General features: G+C 38.8%; 1 protein-coding gene across 1 annotated transcript; it reads right to left on the bottom strand.

Annotated features, from left to right (window-relative positions):
• Positions 1-5,647: 5,647 nt before the first annotated feature.
• On the bottom strand, positions 5,648-17,874 carry LOC308105678 (transmembrane protein 50B). Its single transcript, XM_080456553.1, has 7 exons — positions 17,826-17,874; positions 15,717-15,970; positions 13,259-13,371; positions 12,785-12,852; positions 12,567-12,659; positions 11,630-11,687; positions 5,648-11,493 (listed from the first exon to the last, which is right to left on the bottom strand). The coding sequence occupies exons 2-7, from the start codon at positions 15,813-15,815 to the stop codon at positions 11,448-11,450; spliced, it is 477 nt and encodes a 158-aa protein (XP_080312679.1). The 5' UTR covers positions 15,816-15,970; positions 17,826-17,874; the 3' UTR covers positions 5,648-11,447.
• Between the last annotated feature and the right edge of the window lie 249 nt (positions 17,875-18,123).

Below are 18,123 nucleotides of genomic sequence, written 5' to 3'. Positions count from 1 at the left end.
ATGGGCTACTTTCACCTCTTTTTAAAAGTTATACTTTTGGAATTTCTTTTAATCCGTTTTATTTTATTAAATTCTTTTGATTTTTTTTTTTTTTACAGTATGAAATAACAATAATCACGATCTACAAATGGGTCCTACTGTTTGAGAAACAACCATAGAGTGATGCTTAGTTACTCCAGGTGGAGGCAGTCTGGTTACATTGTGTGGAAACTCTTGTTAGACGTTCTCCATTAGTTTTTTACATTTTTGAAATATTTCCCCTATATCCCAAAAAAGGGATACATTTTTCACTTTATTAAATTATTATAGTTTATATTTTACAATCAATTAAATTGATTAATTTTGATTAAATGTTGCACCCCAATTCTCCAGCCATTCACGTCTTTCATCAGGATTCACTTGTGGTTTCCTTATAGTTGCTGTTGGTCAGAAACCTCATATCTCCATATTGAACTTTTTATGTTTTTCATAAATGAATGCCCTACTACATCATACAAGAGTGTCGCACAAAAAGTAGTGAAAATAGCAGATGTACTGTACAGGTTCAACATGTCACGAATGTGACGCTTTTGTGAGCTTGTAGATCATCTATTTTGACGTTTATTTTGGTTAACTGTTTTGGATATACAAGGTTTCCACCTGAAAGCGACAATATGCAGAGAGCCATGGAGCTCTAGACTAGGAGCTCCCAAACTTTAACATGTCAAATAGCCATAGCCTCTGGCTGGGACTACCCAGGGCCGGATCTAGGCATGGGCAAGGGGGGGCAATGCCCCCCCAAATGCCCTGACTGCCCCCCCAAAAAGAATCTTTAATTTTTTATTTAATTTTTTTTGGGGGGGGGGGGGCTTGTGAAAGTTACATTTATGTCATGATATGAAATGTGAGCTTACATAATCAAAATAATCCTTAATCATATTCCATCATGTATCATTGCACAATTCAAATAATCCTCTGCCCTGATTTTCCATGGGCAGTGTTGCCAGATATTGCGAGAGAAAGAAGCCTAGGAAAACAAGCCCAAAAGAATAGGAAGTATTACACAAACAGTTTTAGCTAAGCTAAACAAATTTAGCTTAGTTTTTTATTAGCACATGCACTGTAATTGACTCATTTGCATTATTTACGTACTGTTTGCACACTGTATTTTTCTCTCTCTTTCTGTTATGTTTTGTATGGTGTTTTTATTGTGATATGGATCCCCCTTGGGTCTGAAATAAAGATTGAATTGAATTGAATTGACACTATTTTGCTATGTATGGTTACTAAGTAACCACGAATGTAAGTGAATATAACCTGGGGCCTATTACACGAAAGGAGAATTAAATAAGCCTGGATTTAAATCAAATCCAGGTTTGACAAAGTCTGGTCCGTACAGCCTGGGCCCTATTCCACGAAAGGTGAATTAAATAAGCCTGGCCTTAAGTCAAATCCAGGCTTGACAAAGTCAGGTCCGTATAGCCTGGTTTATTTCGTTCCATGAAAGCCAAGCCAGGATGAAAAGGAGCGACTTTGTCGAGCTAGGCCTTGTCAAGCCAGGCTGTGTGGAACCAGGATAATGAAGCCAGGCTTCACGTATTCCTGTAAAAGACCATGAAAGTCGATAGCCGAATCCTTGAACTTGACCAATCATGGAGCCCAAAACCAGAGCGGCGTTCTTCTCTGTGGCTGAATAGCAGCACTGCAGCGGCTCATGGAATCATATGAGGAAGTAAAATGTATAATAAGCAATAAAGAAAACAGCCGCAATAAATAGATCCAGGGAAAAGCGTGGCCGACAAATTAAATGCACAAGTCGTCCAAAAATATATACAATTTATAATTCTGTATATATAAATATATAAATATATAATTCTGCTTAAACATGAGGAGTTTAAGTGAATATCGGCGATATCGCCTACTAATCTACAATGCTATTAAATGCGCCATGCATGCAATGTTGAGATTACATGGAATCCATCTATTTATATATCTGCAGTGCCGTCCACGGGGGTCGCCGTTACCCGCGGCGGTAAGGGGTGTCGCCGTTGCGGTAACGCTACCCGCAACGGCCGCCAAAAGGTATAGCCTACATTTGTTTTCAGGCTTGTAGATGTTCGATTTTCCGCGTAAGAATTTAATAAGTGTGGGAAAACTCTTTGGTTTTCAGATTGACTGCTTAAAGGCAAAACACACACATATATATATATATATATATATATATATATATATATATATATATATGTATATGTATATGTATATGTATATATATATATATATATATATATATATATATATATATATATATATGTGTGTGTGTATATATATATATATATATATATATATATATATATATATATATATATATATATGTCACATTTTTTATAATCTAAAAAAAACTAATATATTATCAAACACCTACAATATGAACTATAGTGTTAACAGAGTGACAATGACATATCACATGAGCCATTGTGAAACAATTATGATTCATGGTCACACACTATTTCAGTAATATAATTACATTGATTATATCTTATTGTATTGATTTCATTTTATTTGAATGCAGGGTCATTCAAATGAGTCCATATACAAACACATGTGTTGAATTAACTGTGGAAAAACTTGAAGAACATGGCACTGGATTAAGTAAGCTTGGCTGTTAGCCTGCTCCTGACCAGGCTAACTTCACAGCTAAATTGCCATGGTAACTAAGCTAGGCTTGCTTCAATTCTCTTTCGTGAAATGGCTAAACTTAGCCAGGGTGAACTGGCTAAACTAATCTTCAAGATAATTCAGCTTTCATGAAACCGATTCATCCCGAGTACAGGTGAGGGCCCAGACCCCCCACCCCTGGGCTAATGGTCCGACGGCCACTATTCTGTTTTGATTTTTTTCACTGCCTGTTTTTCAGTCTTTTACTTCATTTTCTAGGGGAGGAGAGATTTTAGTTCCTGTCTCTACGGTGGGTACGCCACTGATAGCGTCACAATAATTTTTAACCACTTAGCTTTGGCTATTAAAAAATAGCAGATCTACAAGTTCAGCGGCACCGAGTGCCGCGCTATGAGCTTGTAGATCTGCTATTTTTGAAAAATCTTGAAAATGTGTGCATATCTTTGAAATATAAATACATTTTTAAAGCGAACATTTTTAACTCAAATCTTTGCTTCTGGGGGTCCCTGGCACAAAACATTTTCAGATGGGGGTCCGCGGCCAAATGTATATCAATTTAGGGGTCCTTGGCATGAAAAAGGTTGAAAACCACTGTTCTAAAGGGCAGTGGTTCAAAAACTTTTTAGCTCAAGAGTCTTGAGGCTTGGGTCCCGGCTCCCGGGGAGACATCAAATTTCTCTTCTGGGTCTTGAGTCCCAAGACTCAAGACCCAAAAGAGTCTTGAGTCAAGACCCAGGCTCCCGGGGAGACATCAAATTTCGCTTTTGGGTCTTGAGTCCCAGACTCAGTCCCAGACTTGAGTCCCAGACTCAAGACCCAAAAGATAAAGAGCCCCCCCCCCTGGGAAAAAATCTCCTGTTATCGGACAGTCTGAGGTTGGCAGGTATGGCATAATGTGGTGTGATGATGTATGAGTGGACCCTCTTCCTCCTGTTCTTGGTCTCCTTGACAATATGGATAAGAATGTTTTCTTAGTCATCTTAGGTAAAGCTGCTGCGATCCGGAACTTCTTTTAATGATTAAACATTATTTTTAAGCAATCTGCAAGGAAGTACAGTATGTTAATACAGTATGACTTTTTGCAGCTGTTGGAACGTGGACGTGGTCTGACTTACACCTAGAAACCCCATTCAAACTTTAAAATGTTCATCTTACTGTGGACATGTTTGCCTGAAAAGGAATCTTTGAAATGTTTCATAGTTTTAGAATTGTACTCCTTTAAAAGTTCAGAGATTTATAATGGAGGCCGATGGAAGATTTTGGGACCTCAAAAAAACACTTTCACCTAGAAACTCCATTCACAGTTAAAAAATTCCACCTTACTGTGGACATGCATCCTTGAGATGTTTTACTTTGAAATGATTTGTAGTTTTTGAAATATTTAACTTTAAGCGCCCAATGCATTGTCAATGGCAATGGACATTTAAACTGGGGAAAAAGTACAAACTTTGGCAGGCTACTAGTCCTACATACTTACATCTAGAACCCCCATTCAAACTTTAAAATGTTCATCTTACTGTGGACATGTTTGCCTGAAAAGGAATCTTTGAAATGTTTCATAGTTTTAGAATTGTACTCCTTTAAAAGTTCAGAGATTTATAATGGAGGCCGATGGAAGATTTTGGGACCTCAAAAAAACACTTTCACCTAGAAACTCCATTCACAGTTCAAAAATTCCACCTTACTGTGGACATGCATCCTTGAGATGTTTTACTTTGAAAGGATTTGCAGTTTTTGAAATATTTAACTTTAAGCGCCCAATGCATTGTCAATGGCAATGGACATTTAAACTGGGGAAAAAGTACAAACTTTGGCAGGCTACTAGTCCTACATACTTACATCTAGAACCCCCATTCAAACTTTAAAATGTTCATCTTACTGTGGACATGTTTGCCTGAAAAGGAATCTTTGAAATGTTTCATAGTTTTAGAATTGTACTCCTTTAAAAGTTCAGAGATTTATAATGGAGGCCGATGGAAGATTTTGGGACCTCAAAAAACACTTTCACCTAGAAACTCCATTCACAGTTCAAAAATTCCACCTTACTGTGGACATGCATCCTTGAGATGTTTTACTTTGAAAGGATTTGCAGTTTTTGAAATATTTAACTTTAAGCGCCCAATGCATTGTCAATGGCAATGGACATTTAAAGGGGATATACACAATATATATATATACATATATATATATATATTGTGTATGTATATATATATATATATATTGTAGCGTCCCCATCCCGCCCCAACTTATTGTAGCGCCCTCATCACGCCACAACTTCCTCTGTTAATGGAGCTACCTTCTTTGGCGCAGGGGGTTGTTGGCTGGACTAGTGAGCCGTCCGACTCGAGGCGTTGCATTTCTGCATAATATGTATGTATGTATGTATATATGTCTATCAAGACATTTTATATAATATTAAAAAAAATCTGTAATATATGATCAAACAACAATATGAACTATAGTGTTAACAGAGTGACAATGTGACATATCACATGAGTCATTGTGAAACAATTATGATTCATGGTCACACTCTATTTCAGTAATATAATTAAACTGATTATATCTTATTGTATTTATTTCATTTTATTTGAATGCAGGGTCATTAAAATGAGTCCATATACAAACACGTATTGAATTAACTGTGGAAAAACTTGAAGAACAAGGAACAGGCTAACTTCACAGCTAAATTTCCATGGTAACTAAAGTAGGATTTTGTAAATTTTCTTTCGTGAAATCGAGTCATGGATAAACTTATCCACCTTTTTTTATATTTTAAAAATGTGAGTACTTTTACTTTTGGTACTTGGAAGTATATTTTAATGCCAGTGCTTTTGTACTTTTACTAAAGTATTTTTTACACAGGACTTAAACTTGAAAAGTGAAAACACAGTATTTTTATATTATATTGTATTGCTACTTATACTTGTAAAACAATCTGAGTTCTTCTTCCACCACAGAGTTCACCAGCTCAGTAATAAAGACCCCCACCAGGTACCAGCTCAAATTTATTTGCAGAGGATCACATAACAGGTATTCAACATTTGGTCATCATAAAGTCAAAAAGAGGAAAAAGGAGAGTGAACAAGAAGGGGATTAGGACTCAAGTCCTACAAAAAAAGCCTGCAGAGAAAAAACAGTCCATGGATTAAATGACTTCTCCTAATCCCCTTGTATCTCCACTAAGATGTGTCTAGGTGTGTCTTGTCATGCTGATAACTTCATTCACACACACACACAGGACACTGGGAGAGCAGAGAAACTGACATCGTATTCTAGACCCATTAACACTTAATGTGCTGCTTCCAATTCTGCTCACACCAAAATCCCTTTCCAAGCATCTTCATGCAAGCCTTTAGAAAATTGTTTTTCCCTTTTAAAAAAATTCTGCTCACACCAAAATCCCTTTCCAAGCATCTTCATGCAATCCTTTTGGAAATTGTCTTCCCTTTGTAGAGACAAAAACAAACAATACATCGTTGCTGTCGGGCACAAACCTTGTAGCTCCACATTTAATTTGTTTTCATAAATTAATGCCCTGTTTTATACTTTGTATGATAGTGTCACACAAGGGTAGCAACAATAGCCAATCTGCAAGCTCAGGACCCCTTTGAAAATGAGATGCTACATCTCAAGGCCTTTCAATACATTCTGACTACTGACATGCACAAAATAGGGACGCCAGGTTGGTAGTGGTTAAGTCTGTGTGGGTTTTATGCATATTTAACCAATGAGATATATTAAGATGATGCGACTAAATCACTACAGTTTTTTCTTTTTCCATTTCCTGAAAAGGTAAATAAAGGTTTCCACCGGACAGCGACAACAGAATTACAGACACAGGTTTGTTTGAAACGGCATGCTATGACAATCCATGTCCAAGTTTATTTCCTGTCAGCTACTGATATCCACAAACACTTGCAAGAGGAAATGAACTCCATGGACCCACTTAGAATGTTTATGCTGTCACATTTGAAAAGGACAACTGAAGGTGTCCGTAGGAAACCGTTTCAGGGGACACAGACACCTTTTTTCTGAGTTCAGATTCAGCATGGTGTGTGTGAGGTGGTAATCAAAGCACCATTATCCCACACTGTATTTCATATAATTATCTCAACAACAGGGACTGTTGTTTTGGTTTCCTTTCAGTGACTTCAGACTGCAGAGTGGGTGAGTTGAAGCAAAAAAATAAAATAAAAACACAAGTGTTGAACACTTCAAGCACAATAACCATTAAAGGCGCTTGTAAGTGATATTTCTTTGTTAAAGAGCTCTATATTCCATTAGCTGCTATATATAGTTTGTTCAGTGACAGGGGTCTCCTCATCTCTTCAGCTCTTTAATAAACACAAAATACATTTGCAATGTATGATTGGATATCAATCCAATCAAATGAGATTAGTCACACAGGTGTCCGGACCTGAAATTTTATTTTCTGTTTACTAAAGATTGGAGAGACAGGGAGACCCTTGTTATTGAACACTCTATACTTTAGCAATGATACTGTATATTGGAACATAGAACTTTAACCTTTTAACAAAACTTTGTTCTACAAAATATATTACTTACACCATACGCCTATTTACTTTATTGTACAATGAATAGCGAATAATAGCAGATCTGCAAGCTCCCGACAACGCATTGTGATGCGACATGTTGGGAGCTTGAAGATCTGCTATCTTTGAAAATATTTGAAAATGACGCCCAAAATAGGGACAACCGGTCGAAAATGGTTAATGGTCACTCTGTGAAAGTTTCTCGCTTCTCACTAGTCTACAGCAGTGGTTCCAAAACTGGGCGTCGGGAACCCCAGGGGGGGTCCCCAAATAATTTTGGGGGTCCCCAGATGATTAGCTTAATGTGCAACATTGCTTTCTCAACAAACCAACATAAAGTATAAGTGTATACAGGGTATCTACACATTTCTAAAGTTTCAATTAAATGACTTTTAAGACCTTTTTAATACCAAATTCGCCAAATTATCAAATATTACATAAGAAAGAAGCTTGTAGTTCGGCTATTTTCACAATATTTATCTGTGGAACCGAGTCAAACTAAATGTAATGCCTACAATTCCAAGTGCTTGTCAGGGTGGAGGGTCCCCAGTTCAACTTCAAATGTGATTATTTGGGGGGGGGGGGATCGTGGCTTGAAAAGTTTGGGGACCCTTGGTCAACTGGACGGAACTAGGAGGCACGCTGAATACAGCAATAGCTTGAAAAAGCTGCTTGCTAAAATCTCTACCGTTATAATACCGTATGGGTTGATTAAAAACATGCATCTTTCCCTTTTCTAGTGGATATTACAGGAAGGCCTGTTGGTTGCAGAAGATCTAAATACTAGCAGCAGCTTGAGATGAGGGCTGACCTACAACTCAGAGGGAAACAATTTCTTCAGTGCACCCTGGTGGCCGAACCACTTGTTGCATTGAACACATAACTTGCAATGTCTTGGGTTTTAAAAACCCAGGACCTGCGTCAAATATCATCTCTTCTCTCTCCACTGTTCCTGTCTAAAGACAAAAAAAGACCTAGAAAATAATTTACAAAAAAAGAAAACCCATTTTCAACCTGAGACAGAACAACAGAGCAATCTACAAATAAGAAACTAAGCAGAATACAAATTGGACTTAAGAGAGAACAACTTGCTACTTGCTAACACTAGTCTAGTAGGTTCAATATACTCCAGTGCACAAATCAACAGCTGATATTAAAGCTGAAATCCATAACTTATTTTGTGTGAGTGAGTTTTTGTGTGAGTTTTCTTCTATTGAGACATTTAGATCCTGTGGTAGGACCACTACTGGTTGATATGAGGTATTGACGTTCTGTCCCTTATAGCTCAATAGTAGAAATGTTGGCCCTTGCCCGGATTCAAATCCCAGGTAGTACAAGAGCGATTCTCAACCTGTGGGCCGGGAGGATATTGCAAGTGGGTCCCCAAATAACTGGCAAAAACACTAAGATTCTAATGTAAAATAGCATTAATAACAAAAATAATGTAAAAAAATGTCATGGTATTTAACCAAAAAATGTCATGGTATATCATAGTGATAAATACTATGTTAGTTCCATTGATCTAAGCCGGAACACAATCGATTGATCATTAAAATAAACTGAAAATGCATGCGGCCCAGCCATCTGACCACTTAACTTGTTAACTCATTCACTGCCAGGCTTATTTCAAGCTTGTTGATCCATATGCCACAGGCAGGAAAAATGGAAAAGAGTAATTATTTTCTCCGTTTACATTTTAACATTGAAGTGGATGGAGCATTAACTTTTTGAAAATCTTTTTTTTTTTTTTTTGATTAAAAAAAAAAAAAAATGTAGGTGACGTCAAAAGACGTCATTGGCACTAATGGCACACTGAAAACGGCCGTCAAAAGACGTCATTGGCACTCAATGAGTAGTTAAGAGGTTAGATGGGAGGGCCGCAAACACTTTCAAGATTTGTGGGCCCTGATCCAGAAAAGGTTGAGAACCACTGTAGTACATGACATGAAAGCTATGGGTTTCAGCTTTAATAAAGAATACAAAATGAACAACTAAAAGACCTTATGTGTGTGCTCTTCTCATTCTAAATCACAAATACTTCCACGTGTATTTACAAATAAATTAGCCCATTTCTAGGAAAATGATATATTCTAGTAGCAAAAACACCACAATTATAGGGGCAGGTAGTCATAGTTTAACGACTAAAGCCCTATTCAAAGTCGTAAATAAAAATGTGCAGCTCTATAAGCTCACAACCCCTCGTAATTTGTTGTGAGCTTGTAGATCTGCTATTTGGCCGATCTACAAGCTCACAACACATCGCAACGTGTTGTGAGCTTGTAGATCTGTTAGATTTGTGATTTTGTGAATATTTTTGGAACATTTTCACCTATGACATGCCCAAAATAGGGACACCAGGGTCAAAGTGGTTAACTGAAGTGGAATCTTTTCTTCCTGGGACATTACAGTGTAATTACACAGTAAAGATAACCTAGACAATTATGGGGGATGAAATGACCCAATACTTAACATGCATCAAAGATAAAATGGTGTTGAAATGAAGAGCTCCCTGTTGAGGCCCTGACACACCCAAGCTGACTTGTTAGGACTCATGCTGTATTCGCACAAGCGGCGACAAAAGCTACACAACAGCCAAACATGGTGAGCTACATTGCTGCCAAGTAGCTCAAACCACACTGCATGAAGGAAAAAGGACTAAATAGCACAGAGGTTTTTCTTCCATTTACGGAATGGAGCAGGAATTGTGGGTTGAGAGAAGGGGAGTTTGAATGGTCAAACAAAAACATGATTGACTGATGCTTCACTGTGTCATTGGAGTGTTGACAAAAGTTGAGTCCAGCTCAACTTCTTTCTGTAGTGTCAGGCATCACTTTGTAGTTTCATGTCACGGTCTTCCATTGAAAATGACAGTTAGACTATATTGCGTATATTACGGTCGGGTCTATAATGCATTACAAGTGCATTTTGTTGTCTGTTGCTTTGTCGCAGCTAGTGTGAACACAGCATAACTGCGACTACGGGACTGATCGCTTTGCGTTGGATGACGTTTAAAGTTGCTCTTGGTGTGTTGGGGCCTTTATATGGATTTAGAAAAAAATATACATACACATATATACACAATTTAAACCATATTTTAGGAGGAGAGTGTGACGACAGTATGATGTAAAAGTATGTAAATGAACCCAGACAACTGAAGCCAACATGTGAATAAGAGACGACTGCTACATGATTAACACTGCTACAGCTAATGGTCTCCTGGTAGAAGACTTGGTTGAGTCTATCCGAGTCATGAAGGATACATGACAGCCAGAGAGCACAATATATGAAGACATATTGAACATTATAATATCCATATTGCAAGAGGCTGCAATGTTTATGGAACAAGACAGGTTTCAGACAAACTCCAAAAGTAGTGTTCTGATGCTCCTCGTCAAAAGAAAAAAAAATGAATTACTGTAGGTCAAAACCTAATAGGTATATTGCGGGACAGATAGCGGAAGTGGTGCCACTCCACTGAGGCGAGTGATTAAGTTACACCATCGTTCACCTTCTGAGGACCTAGCTAAAGATAGGGCTGGGCAATGTATAGATATTATAGCGATACTGTGATATGAGACTTAAATATTTTGTTAACTCTTACTGATGATCTATAAGCTCACTATGCATCGCGATGCACTGAGAATATGGTTACAATAATATTATTATCACAATATTGACATAAATATTGAGTTATTTGATTCCCAGCCCTAGCTGAAGACCCCTGCAGGTGTAAATGAAGACTATCATTTTTGCAAGAGTAATGACCAATAGGAAGCTCCAACACTCGGCCGAGCGACCAATGGTGTAACTTCATCAGTCGCGGACATTGGCTTTTAAAGGGCTGGCCCTGCTGTTGCGGGCCAACCAAAAACATTTTTAGATCACCGAGCGTAGAGAAATCTTCATCCACATGAGTCACATGACAGATCTCAACCACAGCACTTAGCTGCAGTGTTGCAATATGATATAGTTTGTCAATACTGTGCAGCCCTACAACAGTATAAAGGTATAATAATATTGTACAGTAGTGTATGCTGGCTGAGACATCATTAGTGTGTGTGTGTGTGTGTGTGTGTGTGTGTGTGTGTGTGTGTGTGTGTGTGTGGGGTTGGGTTTTCAATGAAAGCAGGTGAAAGACAATGCGTGCCTGTGTGTGTGTGAGTGTGTGTGTGTGTGTGTGTGTGTGTGTGTGTGTGTGTGTAATGGATGAATTGATATGCCTCAGGGAGCATGGCCACTCTAACCCCATAGGTCTTCGGTTCGTCCAAATTTATACACGAGCGTGCTGCAGAGAGAGAGAGAGAGAGAAAGAGAGAGAAAGCGATACAGTGTAATTGACACATGGTGTTTGGAGGAAAGACTATTACGTGACTTTATTGATCAAAGTCACATGTTTCAGTATGTGTTCATTTCTTACTCACCTGAAGAAGATGCAAGCATTCTGAAAGAACACAGCCAGACCTGGAGCCACTTCCTTCTCTGCAAAACACATCACATAACACAAAAGTAAACACAAACAAATCGATTATAATAAAATCTATTTCAATGAAATAATCAATTTTCAAAAATAGTTTGCTATTTTTGCAAGGCAAAGTATAAAATAGGGATTAAGTGGTTAATCAGACGAATGAATTTAGTTGATGAAAAAATGCACTTCCTGAATGTTTAGATTCATCTAAAAAGTTATCGACTGAATAATAAGATGATAAGCGACAGTTGCAGCCTCAAACACATCCCCTTTCCCAGCTGGAGAGAAGGGTAATAAGAGTAAGAAAGAACATGGAGTTTTTTTCTCAGCAGTAGTACAGGACATAGATGAGTATTGGTCGCAGAGAAATGCTTCCTTCCCAGGAAATTGAGAGGCTGAAAGCTGAGGTTAACCGATACTGAACTGAGACTATTTTAAGAGTATAGCTCTGTATAGGAGCATTTACATTCATTACCAGACAGATTACAACTCATCTCATCTGTCTGCTGATAAACCAGGCAGACAGACAGACAGACAAGGAAAATCAAGGACAGTAGACAAAGAAAGAACAACTAAAAAACTAAACAGACAGACGATGGATTAACTAGCCTAGTTCCTAGTAGAGCCAACAAAGACCGTACATAAAATGAAAGAGTAGAATGAAAGATACAGAACATTTTGTAGAAATGGGGTCAACAAACTAAGCTGATGCCGGGACGTCAATTGGCGTCTGTGGACGAAAATTGGTCATGGATTGTACAGCATGGGGTGTACTGTGCCATCAGTAGTAGTGAGGGATCTGTGTGGGTCGTTATTTTGGATTCAAAACTGCGATTTTCGCCGAAAGGCGACAAGTTTCCATGCCTGAGTATATATCAGCCTCGACTCACTTGGCACCACGTATCCACCGAACAGAATCCAGATGGAAGCGATGAGAGATCCAAACATCATCATGAAACCAATGAACAGCCAGAGACGAGCTCCTGTTGGACAGAGACACAGACCAGGACGTTACACCTAACTTAACATTATAAAATAATATAATTGATAAACATTATAAAACTCTACGTGCACACATGTAGACACACACACACACAAAAACACACACCTGTTCTCCCAAGGCAGCCCTCACCGTATGAGTCTCCTCTCACCTGACCGTTAGACACAGCATTGATCCTGAGCATAAAAAAAACATTAAAAACAGAGTTTAGGTTAAAATCCATCAAAAACATTTATTTTTATTATAATAAAGTTATTAACTTTTTTGACGCCTTAATGTAGTAGTAATAATAATAATTCAGTCCCCACTAGGGCCGCACGATTAATCGTAAATTGTGATCTCTCACCACGCACGCACGCACGCACGCACGCACACACACACACACACACACACACACACACACACACACACACACACACACACACACACACACACACACACACACACACACACACACACACACACACACACACACACACACACACACACACACACACACACACACACACACACACACACACACACACACACACACACACACACACACACACACACACACACACGTGTGAGATGATTGCTTACATGAAGAATGCGATGGTGGAGAAGACACCACAGGTGTGGAAGGCGTGGTTCATCTGTTCCTGACTGGGATAGCTGACTGCAGCGTCGATCATGATCCACCAGCCTGTAAAGAACTAACAGACAATGCAACATCAGCTACGGAAACACACACATCTGTTGACACACACAGCACACACACACCAACCCATATACAAACACATCCACACACACACACACATATATATAACATACATATATAGTGTACAAACTTGTACCTAACATTAAACCTGATTTATATTATATGATTTAATTGAATTTATTTTTCTTCATGTTTTTGCATTTTCAGAATATCTTTATAAAGCGTGGGATAGGAGGAGAAGGGTGACTTATAATAGATGAATTTTCATAAATGTTTATGTGCAGGAATATATGAATGTATGTACTGTATGCGGCTTGTTTAAAATCAGGCTGTATTATGAGTTGCTGGTTGGGTATACACTGGAATGTTTACTTTGTTTTTGTTTTAAAAATGTGTCTGATAATCCCGTGTGGGATGGGTCAAGAAATTGTCCAGACACGGAAATAAAACATTCATTCATTCATATACTTTGTTGCGCGGCGGTGTCGTGTGCCGGAAATAGCCGTGAGCTTGTAGATTGGTTATTTTCAGCACGTGACTCCAATGTCCGACAGTACATCAACACGCTCCTGCTAGTCTGCACACACTCCATTTTTTCTTCCCACACAGACAAAGAGAGAAAAGCAGAAACGTGGAGCACCTCTTATGAAGATAAAGCCCAGAGGCTCCTGGGTGACTTCTCAGATTAAAAAACTTAACAAAACAAAAAAACTGCACACATTCGATAAACAGCGCCATCTGTGCTATATCATACCTCATCAACACCTCTGTCTGGGGAAGCAGATAAAAGCCTTCTCCATGGACACTATTCATTCCCCACGACGATCACAACGAAACAACAAGCTGGCAAACAAGTGCCGGCGCATTCTGCTGAGATAATTGAGGCCTCTGGAGAGCTCTGTGATTGCTGCCGCTATAATAGCCTCATCCACGCGTTTGTTTTCTGAGAGGGACAACACATTGTGTAAATTTCTATGACTTCAAAATTGCTCCCTGGGTTGTTGTTTTTTATGATGAAGTGTGTGAAAAGATTGTGAGTAGGTGATGGGGATGTGGGCGCCTAGTCATTATGTTTGCTAGTCTAGGACAAAGTGGGGGCCACGTTCTCCAAGGGGGCAGCCAGGGGGCGCCAGGGCGACTCGAATGGAAAGGAGAGGACATTTTTGACAACAAAAAAAAAAGAACTCATAAAAGAATAATTCATTTTTTTTAACTAATTTTCAAAAATAGCATGAATAGTAGATCTACAAGCTCACAACATTCACGATGCGACGCATTGCGAGCTTGTAGATCAGTTTAATTTTTTTAAAGCCATTTCACAATAGGCACACAAAAGGCAGAGCCAGAGGCTATGGCTATTTGGGGTTCTTGGCATGGAAAGGTTTGGTAATCCTTGGTTAGGACATGAGCACAGGCTGGTAGTGAGGGGACTGCAGCTTGTAGTGCTGCAAAAAAAGAAGACTAAACCGTTTGCAGAGCGGTGCTCAATTCTGTGCACGGTTTCCAATTTCATACATGCATACTTTCTGCTCTCTTCTCTTTTTCCCCCCAATCAAAATGTAATATGATTCACGGTTCAGCTCAGTCAGCTATTATTGGTAGTCGCCATATTCAGTATGTAGAAGACTGCTACATCAATCTATGCATTTCTCTCTCTGAGTTTTTTTTTATATCATCTCCGGAATCAATTTTATTCCTGCTTATCGAGGTATACAATTGCTGTTTTTACAGAACCCATTTGACATTGGTAACAGCAATTACGCAGCCGATGAGTCCCGATTTCTAACCACTTTCGACCTGGTGTCCCTTTTTTGGCCATGTAATAAAAGGCAAAGAATATGGGTGCTATTAATACAGCGCCCTGGTTACTAAAGGTTTTTATTTATTACCTCTCTCCTATAACATGACTCATGCGTGCCTAGTGTGTACTGTAATAAAGTGTAAAGCAGAGGCACCCCCAGCAGTGGTCCCCGGACCCACCCCAGGGGTCCTTGACGGGGTTCCAGGGGGTCCCCAGCAAAATGAGTTTTCCCCAATCAGGATCAGTTTTAACCACTTCAAACCTATATACATTGACTATTTGAAAATAGCTGATCTACAAGCTTTGCACTTTGAAACATAAAAAATAAATAAAAAGAATCATTTTAACAACACATATCTTGTGTGGGGGTGCCTGGCACAAACTATTTTCAGATGGGGGTCCACAGCCAAATACATATTAATTTGGGGTCCTGAATATGAAAACGTTTGAGCAAAATGTTCAACATTTGTACTCACTCACTCTCCCTCTCTCTCACTCCTTTTCTCTCTCTCTCTCACTCCCTTTCTCTCTCCACTGACCAGAACTCCTGAGGAGACGGAGGCCACGGTGTTCCTCTTCTCCCCCCAGTCGATGCATTCACACTCGGGCCAGCGGAAGTTGTCCAGGAAGCCGGCCATCCTGCACTCTCCTTCTCAGAACCTCCTCCACTGGCAGGGGACCAGCAGCCCTCGTTCCCCTCCTGGTTCCTCCCGTGTCTGTGCGGACGCTGGAGTGCTCTGGTGCCGTCTAGATAGATACAGGCTGCCTGGGGAGTCACTTTATAAATCAGCACCTGTGGAGACAAAATAATTAACAGTTAATTGAACGAATTGATATAAAAAAAAAAACAATCGATTAAGAAAAAAAGAAGAAAATAGCAGATCTACAAGCTCACAACGTGTTGCATCGCTCAGCTATTTTGGCCGTAGATATTTAGTGTAGCGCGAAAACAGGAACAGGCAAGAGTATAGAGCCCTGAACTTTTCAGATAGATTTTCTTTGGCCAAGCGGAGCGCTTTCAAAAGATGATTTGATTTTATCAGCTGATCAAAGTTGTGTCTGCTGTCTCTAGATTCCTGGCTCAATGCTCTGCAACATGTTAATTGTATCCTATTGTATTGTATCCTCTAGTTATTCGACATGGCCATGGTGATATAGGCCAAAGTATTAAGACAAAATTCACTAATATACGATGTATGCAGAACCACTGGTCCAAGCTGAGGCTCTCTCTAGATTGTGTCAGCAATGACAGTGTACAAAATATGTATTGCATGATACACCCCTTTCTTCCCCTTTTTTCATTTTCAGCAGAAAAAGAGATCCAGGCAGCACTTTTTCTTCATAACAGGCGGCCAGTGGGAACACATCCTAATGCAACTTATGTTATTCGGGATGAGTACACACTGGCAGTAAAATACACTCACTGTTCATTTAACTGTAAATGTTACGCAGGTCCATATGGTTACTTTTAGTTACAATTAACAATGAGGATTTTGCGGAGAACCTACTGTATGTAGAAATCTTGTACACAAATGAGTGAAAAACCAGGAGATGAGGTTGGAGAATATAGGGATGGGTTGGGCGATAGGGGATGGGTGAGGATTATTAACCACATTAACCCTGGCATGAAAGTATTTCCTTTGTATACATACAGTATGCATTTGATTGAACACAGGACTACTGCACACATAACAAGTACACACAGGATTGGCATAAAACATCTATTCAGATAACAGACTGGACTCATTAACAGAATGTAATGATAACAACACTAACGTGTAGGTGAACCATAAACACTTACTGCTAGTTAGTGAACAACAGTGGTGGAAAAAGTACTCAAATGTTTTACTTAAGTAAGAGTATCAATACTGCAATGTAGAAATACTCCTACACTACAAGTGAAAGTCCAGAATTCAAAGTTTACTTGAATAAAGTAAAGTAAAAGTACAAAAGTATTGGTATCAAAATGTACTTACAAGTACCAAAATTAGAAAGTACTCATTGTGCAGAATGTCACATTTCACAGGTTTTCAAGTGTATACAATTTATAAAAAATCTTTAGAAAATAGCAGATCTACAATGTATGTAATGTAATGTATATAGAATAATTGTAGTGGAGTAAAAGTATAATATTTGCCTCTGAGATGTGGAGTGTGAGTACTGGAGTAGAAGTAAAAAATATTGAAAACTGGAAATACTCCAGTAAAGTCAAAAATACCTCAAAATTGTACTTAAGTACAGTACTAGAGTAAATGTACTTACTTTACACCACTGGTTAACAATACCATTGATCAGTAGAAAAGAAAGAAAGAAAGAAAGAAAAACAGCAATGACTAACATGTCCACTGCTCCACTCCTGACAATCATTACAAAGAATGACTCTAGATTCATTAATCTAGAGGACAACTAGAACTAATTAAAGCTAGCCTTGGATCTAGCCTTGATATGACTTATATCAAGGCTAAATAAAAGCTAATGTTAGCAACCGTTAGCTTCAGTGGCATCAATCTTAAGTTCAGACAAATCAAACGATACCTGGTCAGGTATAATATAATAATATGGTATAATAATCCTCACGATGAGAGAACGACTACCTTCACTCACCTCCACTTGCATTAAACACGTTAATAATAACATTGCAGTCTCACCTGCATATACTGCTTTCACTTTCATCAAGCATTAGACGCTATAACCAACCAGCTAGCACAGTGTTGCCATATTTTGTGAGAGAAATAAGCAACCAGGTCTAGGAAAACAAGCCCAAAAGAAGCAACTAGGCTACATCAGCCGATGCGACGCTGTGTGAGCTTGTAGATCTGCTATTGCAAGCTCTTGCAATAAAATGTGGAATATTTGGATATCATATTTTTGAACCATTCTAACAACACAAATGCTACCTGGCACAAAACATGTTCATGAAAATATTTGAGAACCACTGGTTTAAAT

Source organism: Gymnoscopelus braueri (genome assembly GCF_963280865.1).
Source record: "Gymnoscopelus braueri genome assembly, chromosome: 18".
Classification (NCBI taxonomy): Eukaryota; Metazoa; Chordata; class Actinopteri; order Myctophiformes; family Myctophidae; genus Gymnoscopelus; species Gymnoscopelus braueri.
The sequence above is the reverse complement of the archived record's forward strand: the minus strand, read 5'-3'. Positions and strand labels throughout refer to the sequence as shown.